The sequence below is a fragment of the Manis javanica genome, chromosome 8 (genome assembly GCF_040802235.1).
Source record: "Manis javanica isolate MJ-LG chromosome 8, MJ_LKY, whole genome shotgun sequence".
In the NCBI taxonomy this organism is placed as follows: Eukaryota; Metazoa; Chordata; class Mammalia; order Pholidota; family Manidae; genus Manis; species Manis javanica.
The window spans coordinates 13,135,739-13,153,115 of record NC_133163.1 but is presented as its reverse complement, the minus strand read 5'-3'; the positions used below and the strand labels follow the sequence as shown (position 1 = coordinate 13,153,115).

General features: G+C 43.8%; 1 protein-coding gene across 9 annotated transcripts in view; it reads right to left on the bottom strand.

The window, feature by feature from the left end:
- TTC7B (tetratricopeptide repeat domain 7B) overlaps positions 1-17,377 on the bottom strand; it is a 227,149-nt gene that overhangs the window by 150,712 nt on the left and 59,060 nt on the right. For all 9 annotated transcript variants that reach the window (XM_073241981.1, XM_036991605.2, XM_073241983.1 and 6 more), the window contains one exon: positions 9,888-10,009. In XM_073241981.1, coding sequence (XP_073098082.1) covers positions 9,888-10,009 — 122 coding nt within the window. The remainder of the gene's footprint in view (positions 1-9,887; positions 10,010-17,377) is intronic.

Genomic DNA, 17,377 nt, shown 5'->3' with positions numbered 1-17,377 from the left:
ACTGGATACATGGGCCCCTCCCCCCTCCTTTAACAGAGGGACGTCATGTGCAGGAAGACCACCTGATCAGAGCACATCTTCCTCATTACCACCAAGAATCCATATAGGAGCAGTAAGTTCCATGAGGCCAGTCCAAGTTGTCTTGTTCATCCTTATATTCCCAGCAATTAGGACAGTGCTCAGTATATTCAGCTCTCAACAAGTATGTTCTGCATTAGCTCATTTTAAAGAAAACACACAACTGTTGGGTGTCTGTGAGCCATAGCCATCTAAGCTGAAAATGAGTTAATGCACTCATTCATTCCTGTGTAATTCCTTGCCAGACACTGCTCAAGGAACAGAGCCCTGTCCCAAGCAAAACAAACAAAACTTCCTGCTAGACTGGAACTCATATTCCAGTGATGGGAGACAGACAATAAACAAATTGGATAAGGAAAAAATACAATGTGGGCAAAGGGTTAACAAATTTCCTCTTCTGCTTGAGAATTTGACCTTAGGTTAACTTTCCAGTTCTGTTTCCCTGGAAAACTTAATAAAGATAAAATGTCAATTATGTTACTAGGCAACATTGCTTATGATAAAAATGACCCCTGATTGATAACTTGCATCTGGACAGGAAAGAACTATAAATATCTGATGGGGACTTTGTGGCTTTGGGCTTCCCTGAATGTGATGAGCACATCCCTTGGGGACCCTGAACACTTGGGGCCTGTCCCACACCTACTAAACGTGAGGCTCGTTCTCTAGCACCCAAGCTGTCATTTGAGCAGGGAAGTACAAAGAGAACAGCTCCTGGGTGGCTGCATGGACTGTCGCGTGCATGACTGACACAGAAGAGAAACCCCTGACAATATCCAGTTGGCAGTTCATGGTTTTGTTCTAGATCTTTCTAAAGAGATGGGTGTCAAGTGTGGCTGAGGAGCGTCTTATGAGATGGAACGTTGAACTAAACCTAAGAAGACACCTGGTGGGCATTGTTTGTAGTGTATTTGATGCTGGTTAAATGTTAAGGAGAAAAATAAAGTGGAGAAAAAGGACGGGTTTGTTGGACAAGATGCCTGAGGATCCTTTCAGGGGTAAACAAGGAGCACTTCCTACCCCACCTTACCTTTCTTTCCTAGTTAGCTCCCATTCACTGATTCCTCTCCAGACTTCTGAGTAGTTACTTCCTTCAGAAAACCTCCCCTAACCCCCAAATCTAGGTCAATTCCACTTTAAAACCAACTCTCATAGAAATGGGTACCTTTCCTCCTGAGCACTATCTCTAGTTACACATCCAAGAATGTAGTGATCCGATTCATCTTAGAGAGCAAGAAGCATATCCGGCGGCTCACCATTTTCTCCCCAGCACCTGAAGAATGCCTGGCACAGAGTAGGAGCTGAATAAATGCTGGCAGAACAAATGCTGTCATAACATATCATCTAAAACCAAACAGAAGTGGTGGTATTCCTCATACCACAGTGTGTTCCTACTGTGTTTCTGTTTATTCAGCTACTCGCATCCAGAGCATGACCCAAGAGTGGCTCTGCAAATATACTGCTGTCTACATCGGTAATTCCCAAGGATCAATCTCCAGCCAAATCGGGAAGTATTGGGAAATATAAAAAAAGTTTACTTTGACTTTTAGACACCATATTATATAACTGTCTCTTTTTAGGAAAACTGGCAAAGTAAAAGTCTAACGTTTTTAAAAAGTAGCATTGTCTTCTCCCCCTTTCCTAAGGATTAGCCCACTTGTAATTATTTTCCTGCTGGATTAGAAAATCTAGAGGACTCATTTGCTGTCTCAGCCCTAGTTCCAAGTACACAAATACTGGATGGAGGAATAAATGAGTGAATGAATAAACAAAGAATCTCTCCTACCCTCCTGCCCCCATTAAAATAGAAAATCATCAGCTTAGAAGATCTGTTGTGAAGAACTGGAATAAAATCCTGTACCAGTTCATCTTTCAGGGAATTCCAATGCTGAATGGTGGCTAAAGGAGGCAGCAGACAGCTGAATAAAACCATGGGGGGCAGGGGATTTGTGAGATGCAATTAACTACCAATTAACTCACTAGTTCCTGCCCCTCTCCTCCACCCCCAGACTTGGGAACCCTAAAATGACCTATGCCGTCCTGCTGAAGCCACGGACAGAGCAGCATGGATGCACCCACCTTGCTGAACACAAGACTTACTGAGCACAGGAGTTTCAGGGCACAGGACTCCAACGCTCAGTAAGAGCTAGCACTTAGGAAGGACACTGAAAGCAATTATTTGTCCTCCGTAATTCATCACTGAAAGTGGTCTTGGAGTTTCATAATTAGAACTGACAAAGATTCCTTTGTTTCCATACTGAAGTTTTGATGGCATTAAGGAATTAGCCAGACCTAGCCTACAGTTAAACAAAACAGAGAAGATTTGGCTGATGCTTTTTATTACATAACATCTAGACGGGCTTTTCAAAGTCCTTATTTTCTAAGTGCAATGCATTCACTTGAACTATGCTGCTCAGCACTCCCTTCCCAAGAAGAGGGTACGAAGAGGCTTGGTCAATATGGTCCGAGTGGTGAGACAACTGGGCTGAGTGTCCAGAGGAGGAGGTGCAGCTGCCAGCTGTACCACCTGCTTGTGTGACCCTGAATGACCATATGGCCTTGCTTACTGACTGTTTCTCCAACCAATAAACTCCAATAGGCAGCAGCAGTGTCTGACTTGGTCATTTAGAACAGTGTTGGGCCTTAGTAAGTAGCCTAGTAAGGTTCTTGATAAACATTCATTGAATGATGACAGAAAGTGATTTCTCCGGACTTCAGATTGCTCATGTATGAAGGGCAGTGACTGAAACAAATGTGATCTAACACAGTTGAGCTCCAGGATTTTCAGGGAATAGATTGGTTCAACTATTATGAAAATTTTCCTGAGTAGTGAAATGACTCAAGTGAAGTATGTAGCACGGTGGCCTACGCTGATCAGAAGTCTTCCAGACACATGACTGCCTGTGTGATATGTGGCATCGCCAGCGTGGCCCTGCCTGGCCAGGCTGTGGGAAGGTGCTCTACGCCCACTCTGTTCTATCACCTCCCCTTCTGAAGCTGCTGCTATAGAGGAAGGGGCCCCTGAACACAGACCTCCTTTCCCCTCCCTCACTCCCTCCGCTGCCCCACTTTCCCTTAGTAATAGCTTAACTTCGAGTAGTTCCCACTGAGGTCAGAGTGCAGCCTGTGGCCAAAAGCCAGTTAAAATGAACCAAGTCCACCTTGAAATGGTGGACATGATGCTGGTGCCAGACTCCCGCCCAGTAGACTACCCTGTTCCAGCCCCTTTCCCAAGCCCCACCCTGTGATTCAATGGCTTCTCCACACCCGGGGAGATGAATTATCTATTCCTTAGCCTGGTTTTTAGCCTTCCACTATCATCCATCCTTCTGGCATGAACTCTACCTTGGAAAAGAAAATGGAAAGGGAAATTGAACGTGACCTATATACAATGCTGCCACTTCCTCCTGTACGGTTTGCTCCTCAGCTACCCCAACTGACCATCCCACCAAAAGTCTTTTCAATGTCCCAAATGTCTTGTGTTATGTGATCCAAGGGTCACACTTTGGTCTTTACCCTCATTAACATCCCAGGAGCATTCAACACTGGTGATCCCTGCCTCCTGCGGCGCGCACCTTCCCCTGCAGGCTTGCGGAGGACACCCACCCCCTTGTGGTTTCCCTCCCACCTCTGGCAGCTCCTCCTTGGCCCGGCTTCCACTCCTGCAGCTCTCTGAGCTGGGTCCTGGGCTGTCTTCTCTTCTCACTCTCCATTCTGTCCCTCACTGATCTCAGCCTGTGCAGGACTTCGACTATAACTAATATACCGAAACTCCAGCCTCCCCTCTGTGCTCACATACCTCCAGTTGGGCATCTCACAAGCATCCCAAACACAACCTATCCAAAGGCAGATCCTTGATTTCCTCTTTTCCAAATCTGATCCTTTCCTTGTCCCCACTGCATCTAACCAGTTGCCCCAGACTGAAACTGGGGAGTCATCCCTGATTTCTCCCTTCTCTCCCTCCCCAAATCCAGTTCATCATCTGTCCTAACACCAGTAGTCGTAACATACATCACAAATCCACCCACTTCTCTTGGTCCCTGTTACCACTGTCATTTTGAGCTGAGCATCTAATGTCTCACCCACCTACTATCACCTGCCCTTTGTTCTGGTGACTTGAGGATGTGTCTCTGGACAAACATTACCCTTCCACTGTGTAGTTCCACAGTAGACCTGCCCTCTTCAGGGTACGGCAGACGGAGTCTGTGACTCTCCCCTTCCAACTCAGCTCCAGCCACACGGACTCCTTTCAGATTCTTAAACACATCAAGCACTTTCCTAGGTTAAGGCCTTTGTACATGCTGGGCCCTCTGCTTAGAACGCCTTCTCCTGCTCTTGGCATGATTACCTCCTTCTCACCCTTCAGGTCTTGATCTCAATGTCACTTTCTCAGGAGGCCTGGCCTGACCACCCTAGCTATATAGGTGCCCACCATTATTTGCTTTCCTCGCGGCCATTCATGTCCTAGCACCTAGGACAATTTGTAATTATGTACACTGGCTTCCTTGTTCATTGTGTGTCTCCCTCACTAGACTGGATCCTCCCTGAAAGCCTGGACTATGTCTCTTGTTCACCAATATAGAAGCAAGCCTAGTACTTGGCACATAGCAGAACTCAATAAATACAGGATGGATGACTGACCAAATGTACTGCCTGCCAGGACCTGTGCTGAGAAGTTTATAGAAGAACCCACAGACTCCTATATACACCCTCTGTCCAGTCAGACTGGTCTCCTCATACCATGCAGAATATAGACAACAGCGAGTTGAGTTCTAACTCCCTACTTCCACCCATTAAGTGGACGTTGCCCTTGGCTCGTCCCCTGTCTGTCTGCATCTACATCATTTCAAGCTCACCTACCCAAAGCTTTACTTCCCTTTTCAAATCATGCAGTCGTTGTAATATGGCAGCTTTCTTATTTGCTTTTGTGGCAACCTGGACTTGCTCTGTCAGAACATGTATAAGCTATCCTGAAATTGCTCGTTTTAAACCTTAATTCCCCAAGAGACTGTAAGTTCTAGGAGGGCAGGACTTTGTCCCTCCTCTGCACTATTATACCCCCAGTGCCTGAGACAGGGTCTGGTATCTAACATGCAATTCATCTTCATTGAATGGATGAATGAATGATCCTACTGAATGAACGAATGAAGGGTCCTGGGAACATCACTCAGGGTGATCTTTCACTTCTATACAACCATATTGTCACTTCTAAAGTCACTAAAGTTCATGTCTTACCTATTTTATTTTTTCCTACTATCTCCCAGAGTACAGGCCCATATTTTTTTAAATCTCTGAATCTCTTGAAGAATGTCATGTACAAAAAGCTGATACATATTAGATGCTTACTGGAAATGTGCCTGAATTCTCTCATGTTTACTGCATTTAACTCATAATATAAAAACTGGTGTACAGTTTATAAAAAGTGAAATTTCTTATCACTGCTATGAGGAAGCCAGCCCGAATGCCAGAATGCAAAGGCCAAGGCCAGGCTGCTCCAGTGCCAGCGGAGGCCAGTGCATCAGGCAAGCTCCCCCGCTTCCTGGCTAGCACTCGCCCCTGATCACATGGGCTATGGGAGCCTGTCTGCTGTTCCTGCTCTCCGAGGCTGTAAACGCAGAAAGCACCTCCTCCCAGGAGCCCATGGGACACTGCAGCCCTCACAGCCCCTTTTTCTGCCTTCTAAGTCTAGGCTCCAGTGAGCAGGGTTGAACAGTTGCAAAAGTCTGCAAGATCACCAGGGAAGTCTAGAAACTTTTTAAAGCCAGTGCATAGTGGTGATCAGTGGTCTATTCATTTGACTATATGTACAAACAGAACTTCAAAAACCCCTTCCCGTCACTTTATTCCCTGGCTTGGCTCCCAGGACCTCCAAGGAACCCAGTCTGACCATACTGCCTGTCTTCCTTTCTCTGAGCCAGGGCCTCCCAAGCAGAACTCCATGATGTGTCCTAGCAAAGAGTGCAACCCATGGGCTCATCTCCCAGGTGTCATGGTCATTTGCCTTCCTGTTTGATTTATCCTCACCCTACCTGAATTAGCAAGCCAATTCAGAGCTCGGGAGGCACACATTGGAATTCATTTTGCTCACCCTGAACACCTGATGTGGCTGACAAGCAGCAAGGTTACTTGGGATGCTTGCTACCCGTGGCTTACTAGAGATGGTTAAATATCCCTAAAACAGCATGCAGCAGGTAACTGGCGTCCTAAACCCGAGCTTCTCTGGCAAGGACTCAAGTGGGGAGCAACATTTCTCTTCTCCTTAGAAGGCTGAGAGTCCCCGGATGAGGCCATTTCTCTGCCACTAGCTGCTGCTCATGGATAACACCCAGTGCTACTGCGTCAGCCCACCAACCCACCTGCCTTCCCTAAAACACCGACATGGCCATCATTACTGGGTGGTATACCAGCTGTTACACATCTGAGCAGAGCTCAACTCAACCATTAATGCTCTGCCTTGAAAAATCTGTGGTGTGAGGCTCAGTGATCAAATGAGTGATGCCTGCTGCTCAAACTTCCACTTCAACTGGAGTCTGACCTTCATCTGGCCCCACGTCTAGCTGGAAAGTCAGCCATGCATCACCATCGCTGCAAATTACAATTTACCACCTGGTGCCTTGCCTTGACTCATCACAGAGCGCTTCCACGGGCACTGTCCTATTTGCGCCTCCCATAGCTCCGTGAGGTTGGTGGCATTAGCCCTACTTAACAGGAAAGGAAACCGAGACCTCTGAGGAGAAGAGAGGCTCCAAATCCAGGTCCTCTGGCTCCAACGCCCCAGCTGCCCCGCGTCCAAGCACCTGCCTGGGTAAGGCCATTCGAGAACCCTCGGAGGCAGCAGCCCTGGCCCTCGCAGGCTACTGCTCTCTGATTCCACCCTCTGCAGAGCCTGAACAAGATGTTTTTTTCATCCTTAACAAGCTTGCTACTGCCACCCAGAGGGATAAAAGAAACAGATGTGAAAGAGACGTGGCGGTGCTCCCAAGCAGACCATGCCCATGACTCGGTGCTGGGCGGGGGCAGCGGTATTCCCTCCCTCCGGGAGGAAAGGGCACAGGAGGGGCCAGGCAGAGGGGAAGGAGGGTGAGGAAGAGGAAAAGGAGGGGAGGGAGGGAGAGGCTGGCGGGGTGGAGCGGAGAGGAAGAAACAGATGAGTGTGACACGCTGTAGGTGAGACATGAGGAAAAGTGTGGTAAGAAAACAGCAAGCAGAGAAGACTGGGAACCACCCTGGCATCGCCTGGCGCTGGGGGGGGTCACAGAGAGGCAGGGTGATGGGCAAGGCCACCGTCTGAGGGTGGGGCCGAGCCCCTCCTGGAAGCGCTGGCATTGCCAGTGCAGCGGTACAGGTGGCAGGAGCTGAGTCAGAGCCTGGCCCAGAGCCTGGCCGTGGTCACTGCACACACGGGGCAGCACCCCGGCCCCCGGCCCCCCAGGGCGCTGGGGTCTACATCACTGGGCTCTAAGGTTCTGGGCTTGGCTTCCTCTTCAAAGACAGCCAAGCTCACCAATTTGGCACTCGCTTTTGGAAAAGATCGGAGAATTGTAAAAGAATAAAATTAGATACTGAAACACATTAAGTCTTCAGGGATGACAACTAAAAAGCTGAATATATTTAAGTATATTTCTAAAGAAAAACGTGCTTTATCAATTTCCATGTCTTATTGCAAAACTCTTCTATGATGCCTTTTCTTATCCTTAAAAAATGAGTCCAACCCCATCCATTATATCCTTCCAGATACATATTTTTAGAAGTGCAGAGAAACAAGGAGAAAAGCAAGACAGGAGCAAACACATCAGCATATGAGACTCTAGGAAGCCTCTGTGCTCGGGGACAGAAGCCACGTCCCTCTGTCCCCACTCCACAGAGATGCTGGCTGTGGGCATCCTGTGACGAGTGACCCCCAAGTGTGGCTCACGGGCCTTGAGTAACCCCCTGGTTCAAGTCAGGCACTCTTGGCCTGTCCAAACCCTCCCACTGCTTTCTCTCCGTACACCCACATTTTATGGTCTCAAAACTGGCCTTCGCTTCCACCTACTCCAAAGAAATTTCTCACTTCTGCTGCACAGCGCAGCCTCAGAACACTGCAGCTGCCCAGGGCCCTCGGGGGCAGCCGGCCCTATCCTGTCACTGGTCTTTAGAGCCCAGAGAGAAGAGCATGAAGAAAGGGAAAAAGGAGAAAAGGTTCAAAGGTAAGCAGTCTCTCAAATTTGGTTATTTCAGTGGGAATCTCCTTCAAAGTGGGTAAAATAAAGAAATGAGCCAATAAGCAATTCTTGGCATTTGATCCGTCATGTAATGCAAACCTCTCATCATTATTTTCAGCTGGATTCCGGTGAGCAGCCATTCCCATGACCCTGCCTCTGCTTCCTCATCAAAGAGGCTTCAAGGTAGATGTAGTTATCCAACCCACCCTTACGGATCTCACACAAACAATTTCCATGGAAGGCATTGGTTTGGTACCGTGGGGCCCCAGGGGGACTAATTTCTGTCTGTGTACTTCTGTAAGCAAGCACAATTACATACACACACAGGTTAGAGGGACAGCAAAGGTTGGGGCCCCTCTCTGAGGACCACCATTTATTGTGAAATGGGAGAAGAAAAAGATTACTGGAAAAATATTCCATGTTCCCTCCCTTCTCCCTCCCTTTACTTATAAGAGCAAATAAAACAGAACTCAAAACTCAGCATAGGTGACTTGTGGTATGGCTCAGACGGTCTCAGTCGTGGTAGATGAGGTCACATTTAAGAGCATGTTCGTGCCAAGCCACCAGGCCACCCACACCTGGGGGCATTCCTGCGGCCTTCCATGGGCCTTGCCAAGCTGAACTGGCGGCCTTTGGAGCTAAGCAGGCCTTCTCCACAGTTTAATAGGATTTGGAAAATAAGCATTTACTCCCAACAAATGGAAAATGGACGCATGTGGCTCTGAGCCACCAGGCAGATGAAATCCCACTTCCATGAACTACACCCCAAGGTTTGAAGCTCTTAAAAATGAAGAAGGAGCAACTCCATTGTTCATTTATTCAAAGGCTGGGACTTGGGTCCCCTCTGCCATTCAAAGCACTAGTGACTATTCCTAGAGGAAGGGAATGGGCCTCTAGGGCCTCCCATGCACAGCCTAGGAGGAGCTACAGAGGAACCAGATACCTACTGTTGGTCTTCACATACATCTATCCTGCAGCACAAAGTCAAAACAAGGGACAGCTGAAGAGATTTGGAACAGAACTGGCATTTCTCAGAGAGCAACACAAAAAGGAAAACAAACATCAAATGCATTAGACAGCCGGCTCTTAGAGCCAAACTAATAAAGCTTTCCTATGCCCCTTGCAAAGGCAGCTCAAGTAGAAAATGCTCTTAGGTGGCATTATAGCCACAGTCCTTTCATAAAAACCACCTGAGATTTGGCAAATACAGTTCTCTGAACTGATCAGCCTTTCAAAGGGAGCTCATCCTGTGTACCAGTTTCCAATTCTTAACATTTCCCCCAACAAAGTGGAGGCTATTCAATGCCATCCCACGAGGAAGGGTAGCATGCAGCGCGGCCGCCACCAGATGGCCTCTCGGCCTGGAGCTCCACGCCTGAGACTGGTACTCACACAGAGGGCCCCCCTCCCTTCACCCGCCTTCATCTCATGGGAAAGCGGGAGGGCAGGTGGAGAAGAGACAAAGAGCCTATGTCGATTCCTTAAAAATATTCCAATCGTAGTTCATATTTAAAACTGCTTTATTATAATAACTAAACTGGAGACAGCATTATAAGGCTATTTTCCTTCTTTAGGAACTTGATTTAAAAAATGAAGAAGGCTTACCCATTTTTGAAATAGAGGACATGGGCTCTCTGAAGTCCTGTTTCTAGGAAAAAACCTAGTTCTTGATCGTGGGGAGCAGGGCCAGGCTTAGGGCTTCTGTTTTGAATATTAGTAAGTATTACCTAGAAGGGGAGAAAATTGGAAAACTAATCAGATCCACATCCAAGCCGCCTTCCTTCAAACCCTGTCTCTAAATGTGCTGCACGACTTGAAAAATCAACTTCAAACATCACTACATGGGGACTTGTGCAGAAGTGCAAGGGTTAGGAAAACAGAGGATGACTTTGATCAGACAGGGAGCAGCCAAGCAACCAGGGGCACGCGCGGCCCTCCTGGCCCTGGGGCTGAGGATCGAAGGGCACAGGTGAGCACCTGATGCCAGGAGAAGCATCAGAGCAGGAGTGGCTGTGCTGAAGGCCGGGGTGTCGACAGAGAGGCCAGGTGATGAGGGAGCAGGTCCCAGGCACAGGCAGGAACAGTCATCACCCCCCAACAGCTGAGGTTCGCCGAGGCTCACCCATGGGCTGACTGCAGCTCCAGCCGTACATGAGCCTGGCGAGCTCCAACAAGAGCTGAGCACCGTCGTGATTGGCACTGGCCCTAGAATTCGCCAGGGAGAGCCAACTCTCCAGGCTTCAAAGCTGAGGCCTGTGGACTGCACAGCAGCCACCTATCCTCAAGGAGAGAGCTGGCAGAAAACAACCTAAGCTACTCTCTCCGAAAACTGGACCTCTTGTCAACAGATAACAAGGTTCTAATGGTTTACATTTTTAGCCCTTCAACAAAGACTACCAGCTAATTAGGAGAAAGACTTGCAAGTTGAGGGGGTTATAGTGAAGTGTAAACATGTATCTACTATTACAGAGGCTACTTTCTTTAAACTCACAAGTCAAATAAAGCATTTATCAAGCAGAAGCTACAGTGGCCCATTTAAAAACCATATAAGTGTTCCCCAAACGTGCTGTCCACATTTGCTGAAAGTCACCAGCTCTTCAAAGACCCAGCTGTTAGCCAAACCCCAAACATCCTAGATGTCTTGAAATTATTCTCCAAATGGAGTTGAAGCAACTGCTGGTTCTCTAACTTGCAAGCTTCGGGAAAGGGAAAAGAAGAAGGCACACAATGAACGAGACGCTGTGAAATGAAATCCAAGTGGTGGGCAGCCCTTGAATTTGAATTGACTACATCCCAGCATCTTATCAAAACAGCCTGGCTCCTTCCCGACTTAGCACTTGGCTCTGCAAGTGCTAAGCAGGAGGTGTTCCTCCTACCCCTGGGAGCCATCATTTTCGTTCTACTGCATGCTCCTCCCCCAGCCTCCTTGTAAGTGTTGGAGACGTACAGAGTGCAGTCCTGGGTACTTGTCCTCTCCCTCCTAGGTCTCTCTCAAGATGATCTCATCCATTCCCCTAAGCTTCAAAAATCATCTATGTGCTGCCAACTCCCAAATTTATAATCTCTAGTCCAGACTTTCCTGCTGAATCCCAGACTCATATATCCAATTACTTCCTTGACATCTCCACTTTGAGGCTCAAGACTGAAACTGTTAAAAAAATTATCCCTTATTTGCTTCTGAAAATTGTTTAAATTTTTTTAAATGCCAGGATTATTTTAAAGTAAAAACAATTCAGTACAAGAAAGTTAAGTCATCTCAAAATTCCACCACAGAAATAACCAGTTAACCTGTATTGAACAATAATTCAAGTGACTTCTATTCATATGTACCAAAAGACGAGAAAGATAAATGCCATTTTACAAAAAGTTAAATTGTGTTATGTATGTTAGTTTTAAATTTAAACCATTACATATAATTTTAATTTAACAGGAGAAACTGAAGTGTGACCAAAGCAATCACTCAACTTCAGAAAAATGTGGAGTTTTTTGCACATAGTTCATAAAAGGTCTCTCTAAAGTTAAAAATATATTTATTATATGTATGTATATATATATATATGTTTGTATATACACAAAGAGAGAAAGAGATAGAGACACAAAATGGCGGGGGAGAAGTAGGTCATTCTTTTACTTACATATTTCAACTTTATACAACATTTATTGACCCAGGATAAAGATGAGGAAATTAACATATTCATGCTACCTTCTACCTTGCCTTCTCATCAACCTCCTACTTTTGTTATCTTACTATTTTTATATTGCCAAGTTTCCTAACAATGATGTTCTACTCCATAATTGTTTTACATCAGTTCTGTATTAAAATGCACTTATTGTTTCTTGAATTTCTTATTTTGAATCACTTCTTGGTTGGGAGAATATTGCCAAATGGGCTCATGGATGTTACGAGCCCTGAATTCTTTTATGTTTGCGAATGTCTGTCTCTTGCTTCTATTCCTCTAAACTTCACTGAATATGACACTCTTGGATTTCACACTTCCTTTCCTCAGAACAAGGTAGATTATACTCCAGTCTTCTGACACTAAAAGTTGCTGTGGAGAAGCCAGCCTTGCTGTTCTCCCTGTAGATGATCTGCAAAGAACAATCCTTTTTCCCCTGAAGTCTACAAAATCTACCAGGAATTGTTCTGCCAGTCATCATTCTGTGTCAACTGTTCTTAGAATACAGTGGGGGAACTCTCAACCTATAAATTCAGATCTGTAGTATAAAGGAATGCCCTGGAGTCAGACTGCCATTCGGGGTTCAAAACCCAGCTCCACCACTTTGAGTACGTCACAACTTCTCTAAAGCTCAGCTTTCTTATTGGTAAAATGGGTAAAATGGCTTTCTTACAGATAGCATATTGTTAGGTCTTACAAACAAGTCTTCCATCCAATCTGAAAACCTCTTTCTTTTAATTGTTTAGACAGTTTACACTTAATATAAAATATAATTTTTGGCATGATTGGAACTATCTTGCTAGTTGTTTTTTATTGTCCCATCCATTCTTTGTTTCCTTTTTCTCTCTCATTCTGTTTCTCTCTCTTTTTTTTTTTGGATTGATGAGTCCATTTCATTTCTACTAATGACTGGTTAATTATGTCTCTTGTTTTATTCTTATTTTTTTAATGGATGCCCAGGGCTATACAACATAGCTCTTTAGCTTACCACAACCTATATTCAAATAATATTACACAAATTCATATATAGTATAAACACCCTATAACAGTATATTTCCACTTCTTCTCCCATCCCTTTATGCTGTTGTTGTCAAATATTTTATTTCTATGTTGAGGATCCCATAATGCATTGTTACTATTTTTGGGTTAGACAGTCAATTATCTTTTAAAGAAATTAGAAGAGAATATCTTCTGTGGTTACCCTCATTGTCACCATTTATGATGATCTTGATTTCACTGTATGGATCTATTTTCTTCTGCAAATAACTTCTTTAACATTTCTTATAATGCAGGTTTGTTGGCAATGCATTCCCTCAACTTTTATTTGTCCTTAAAAAAAAACTCTTTATGTCATTTTTTCTGAAAGGCATTTTAGAATTTTTTATCCAGTACTTTAAAGGCACCTCTCCAGTGTCTTCTGGCTTGCATAATTTCTGATGATTAGTCTGCTGTAACTATTATTTTTATTCTTTTGTATTTAGTTTCTTTTCTCTGGCTGCCTTCAAGATTTTTGTCTTTGGTTTTCAACAGTTTGATGATATGTCTAAGTGTGTGCTTGTATTTATCCTGCTTGGGGTTCTCTGAGATTCTTGGATATGTGGTTTGCTTGTTATAGTAATTTTGAAAAATACTCAGTCATTTTCTTCAAATTTTTCTTCTGTTCCAATTTCTTTCTCTTCTCCTTTTGGGACACCATATATGTGTATGATATTTTTACAAAGCTTTTGTATGTTCTGTTCTGTTTCTTTCCCCTCATTCTTTCTTTTTTTTCTTCTGTGTTTCTGTTCAAATAATCAGTATTAGCCTATCTTTAACATAAAGTTTTTTTTTCTTTTTCTCAGCTGTGTCCAGTATTCTATAAGCCATATAAAAAGTTTTTCATCTCTTATATCCTGTTTTATTATTTCTGGCACTTGAGTTTTACTTTTTTATAGTTTATATTTCTCCACTGAAATAGTTCCCATCTCGTTCCATCTGTTCATGCATGTTTTATACCTTTTCCACAATATCATCTAATATTCATGGATATTTTTAAGTTCCTATCTGATAATTCCAACACCTGGGTCACTTCTAGGTTTTGTTTTGTTTATTGCTCTTCACAATAGTTCATTTATTCCTGTTTGTGCATCTATCTCTCTTTTTAAATTTAATGTTGAAGATTGTGTATAGAAAAACAACTGAGGTAGATAATAGCTACACCTTAAAATGGGCACCCCTCCTCTTCAATCAGGCCTTAATTTCTGATGATTAGTCTGCTATAACTATTATTTTTATTCTTTTGTATTTAGTAGGGGTTGAGTCAATCAAGTCAGCAGTTGAGGTTGGGCTTTTGTTGTTTCTATAATTACCTCCAATGCACCATAGACATCAAATTCCTCAAGGAGTGGCCTGCTAACTTGTGTTTACTGTGGGACGTGGGATACCACAGAGTTTTTCTCAGTGTTTCTATTCCATTCTGTTTTCATTAGTACCTGTATTCTTGTGCTACACAGGGAGTCTCTTTCCATGCTCATATCCCTTTCCCAGCACCATTCTGCTATTACTTGTTACTTAGTGCTGCGTCTGTTGTAAGCCTGGTGGCAGGAGGGAGAAATTCTTAGTTCTTCTGGTCCAGCCTTAGTCTTAGGAAGGGTCAGTATACCTGGACCTTAAGGATGGGGCTTATCTTCAAGCCCTTTCTGGGAATCTCTCTCCTAACTCCTAGAATGTCTTCCTGAAACAAGAGCTACCTAACTCCCACCCCCAGGAAAACTTCAGGCATGACTACACTCCTAAAGAGTCCAGATTCAGCCCCAAACTGAAATCTCTATTACCATCCCATCTTAATAAATAATGTCATCCACACAGCCACCCAAATCAGACACCTTGATATTCTGGGGAGTGAGCCTTGACACCTTGATATTCTCTCGTATCTAACCTATTACCACATCCCTCAAATATGTTTGTATTTATCCATTTCTGCAACCATAACTACCATTTCTTCATCTAAGCTACCACCACTTCTTGCTAGAGTTCTACAATAGCCTCCTAAATGGAGTCTCCATGTCCTCTTTTGCTCCTTTACTTCCCTTCCACTCTCCACAAGCAACCTGATTTTTTTGTAACACAATCTGGATGATGTTACTCGTATGGTCTTTCTCACCTCTCAGATATCACCTTAATTTCAACCTCTCAGAAAAGCCTTCCCTGACCACCTAACATAAAGTAAGCCTGCCTCAAAAAAATAAAAAAGATAAAGTATGCCTGCCTCTATTATTCCCTCTCATTGCATCATCTTCTATTCCCTTATTGCATTTATCAAGGTGTGGTCTTACTTGCTTACTGGCTATCTCCCCTCCATGGTGCTGCAACTTCTACAGAGTCAGAGGCTACATCTTCTTAATTTACTAATGAATCCAGTGTCCACTGAAGTGTATGATGCAGGGTAAGCATTCAATATATGTAGTCAATGAATGAATGAATAAATTTGCAAGATTAATCAGAAATGCAGGAAAAAAGCAATAAGAAAATAACCTATATGCATTAGGCAGTATATAAACACATAAGCTATCTTATTTATTTCCCCCCCCCCAAATAAACCCTCTCAGACACACACTATTATCCTCTCTTTACTGAAGGGGAAGGGGAAACTAAGACTGCTCCATTGAATGAGTTGCCAAAATCACATGGCTAGCAAGTGGTAGAGCTGGTGTTAAACTCAGGCCCACCTGACTCTGCACTCCAGCTCATCCCCTTTGCTCTGTCAGTCTGTGTTTGCTTGCAGAATGAAGTCCAAAAGACAAGAGGCTACCAGGATGAGGCTTTAGGTTATAAATGGGAAGAATGGGAAGGACACAAGGCAGGAGACAGAGGGAATAGCTTAGGTCAGGGTTTACCCTGAAGTTTATGCCCCTTGCATTAATCCCTTCTTCACAAACAGCCCCTAACACATGGACCTGGGCAGGAGCATTGTTTGGCAGCATCAAAGCCACCACTTGTTCTGTGGATAAGCACTTCCCCAACACAGGACTGCCAACAAATATCCTTAACAAGAGCATCCTGCTTTTACAAATGCACACACCCAGTGACTGAGGAAGCATGGTAGCAAGGGGGCAGGAAACAAAGACTTTAGGCCAAAAGACCCCAGGTCCAGGTCTGCTTCTGACACTCCTCAGTAAGTGTGAACTTAGGACAACTCCTTTGATTTCTCAGATCTTCACTGTCCTCACACTAATGACATACCAATATATACCTCACATACATAATTGTTATGCAATGCAAATGAGAAACTTAATGAGCATATAAGCATTATAATCCTTAATGGAAATGCATTAATGAGTTACCTTCAAGTAGGAACAAAATAAGAATATTTTCCACCATCTTTATATTTTAACACTCTTTTATAAAGTTGAAGACAGGGCATGATACAGATAAGATGGAAAATATTAGAAAGGAAGAAAAAGCAACAAAAATCATTCCTCTACCATATATTTGTATTCTTAGAAAAATGAAGAAAAATCTGCTCTATTTTTTAGAGGAGTTCAGCACTGTAGCTAATAACCCTATTTTGCTATCCTTGTCCAAGATTCAGCTCAGGTGTCACCTCTTCCAGGAGCCATCCCTGGGCTTCCATCTGGTCTAAGACCCTTCTCTGGGCATGCCCCGGCCTCTGAGTGCTCCTATCAAAGTGCTCCTCACTGGTAGAAGCCTGGGTCTCATGAGATCTTAAGTTGCCTAAGGATGTGCTCTGTGCCCTATTCATTCTACTGCCCCCGATGTCAAGCACAGTGTGCAGAGCATAGAAGGCACTCAATAAATGTTTGCCTAAGTAAATTAAAAAACTAAAAGCATTGCTAAATGTGAAAATATAATGAAAAAAAATAATGATCCTATCCACAAAGCAATATAAATAGAAAAGATCTGGGAATAAAATTAATCTCCTGAAATCTGTAAACAAAAAGTTTTCCAAAATGGACAGAAATATCATGGTCATAGACGAGAAAAGACTAAATAACAATTCCCCAAATTAATGTACAGCATTAATGAAAATTCAACCAAATCGTAATAAGATTTTTCTAGAACCCATCAAAATTATTCTAAAGTTCATCTAGGAGTATCAGCAGAAAAGGACAAAGGGTATTCTGAAAAATAAGAGCAACAAGTAGTTACTAATCCTTTCAGATGTTAAAACCCATCATAAAGAAGTACTTTTGAACAGTCGTACTGGTGCGAATTAAGGTTAGCAGAACAAAATAGGAAAGTCAGGACTTACTGTTGTATCTAAACTTTAATGGAATGACTTACAATGTACAACAGAAAATATGAAAGAGATAAGATCATTTTAAGGTGGCACTGAAATTTGGGAAAAACATTAATTTAGAGTCATTTCTAATATACACCAAAATAAATCCCAAGATTTGGAAATTAAAAGTTGTTTCC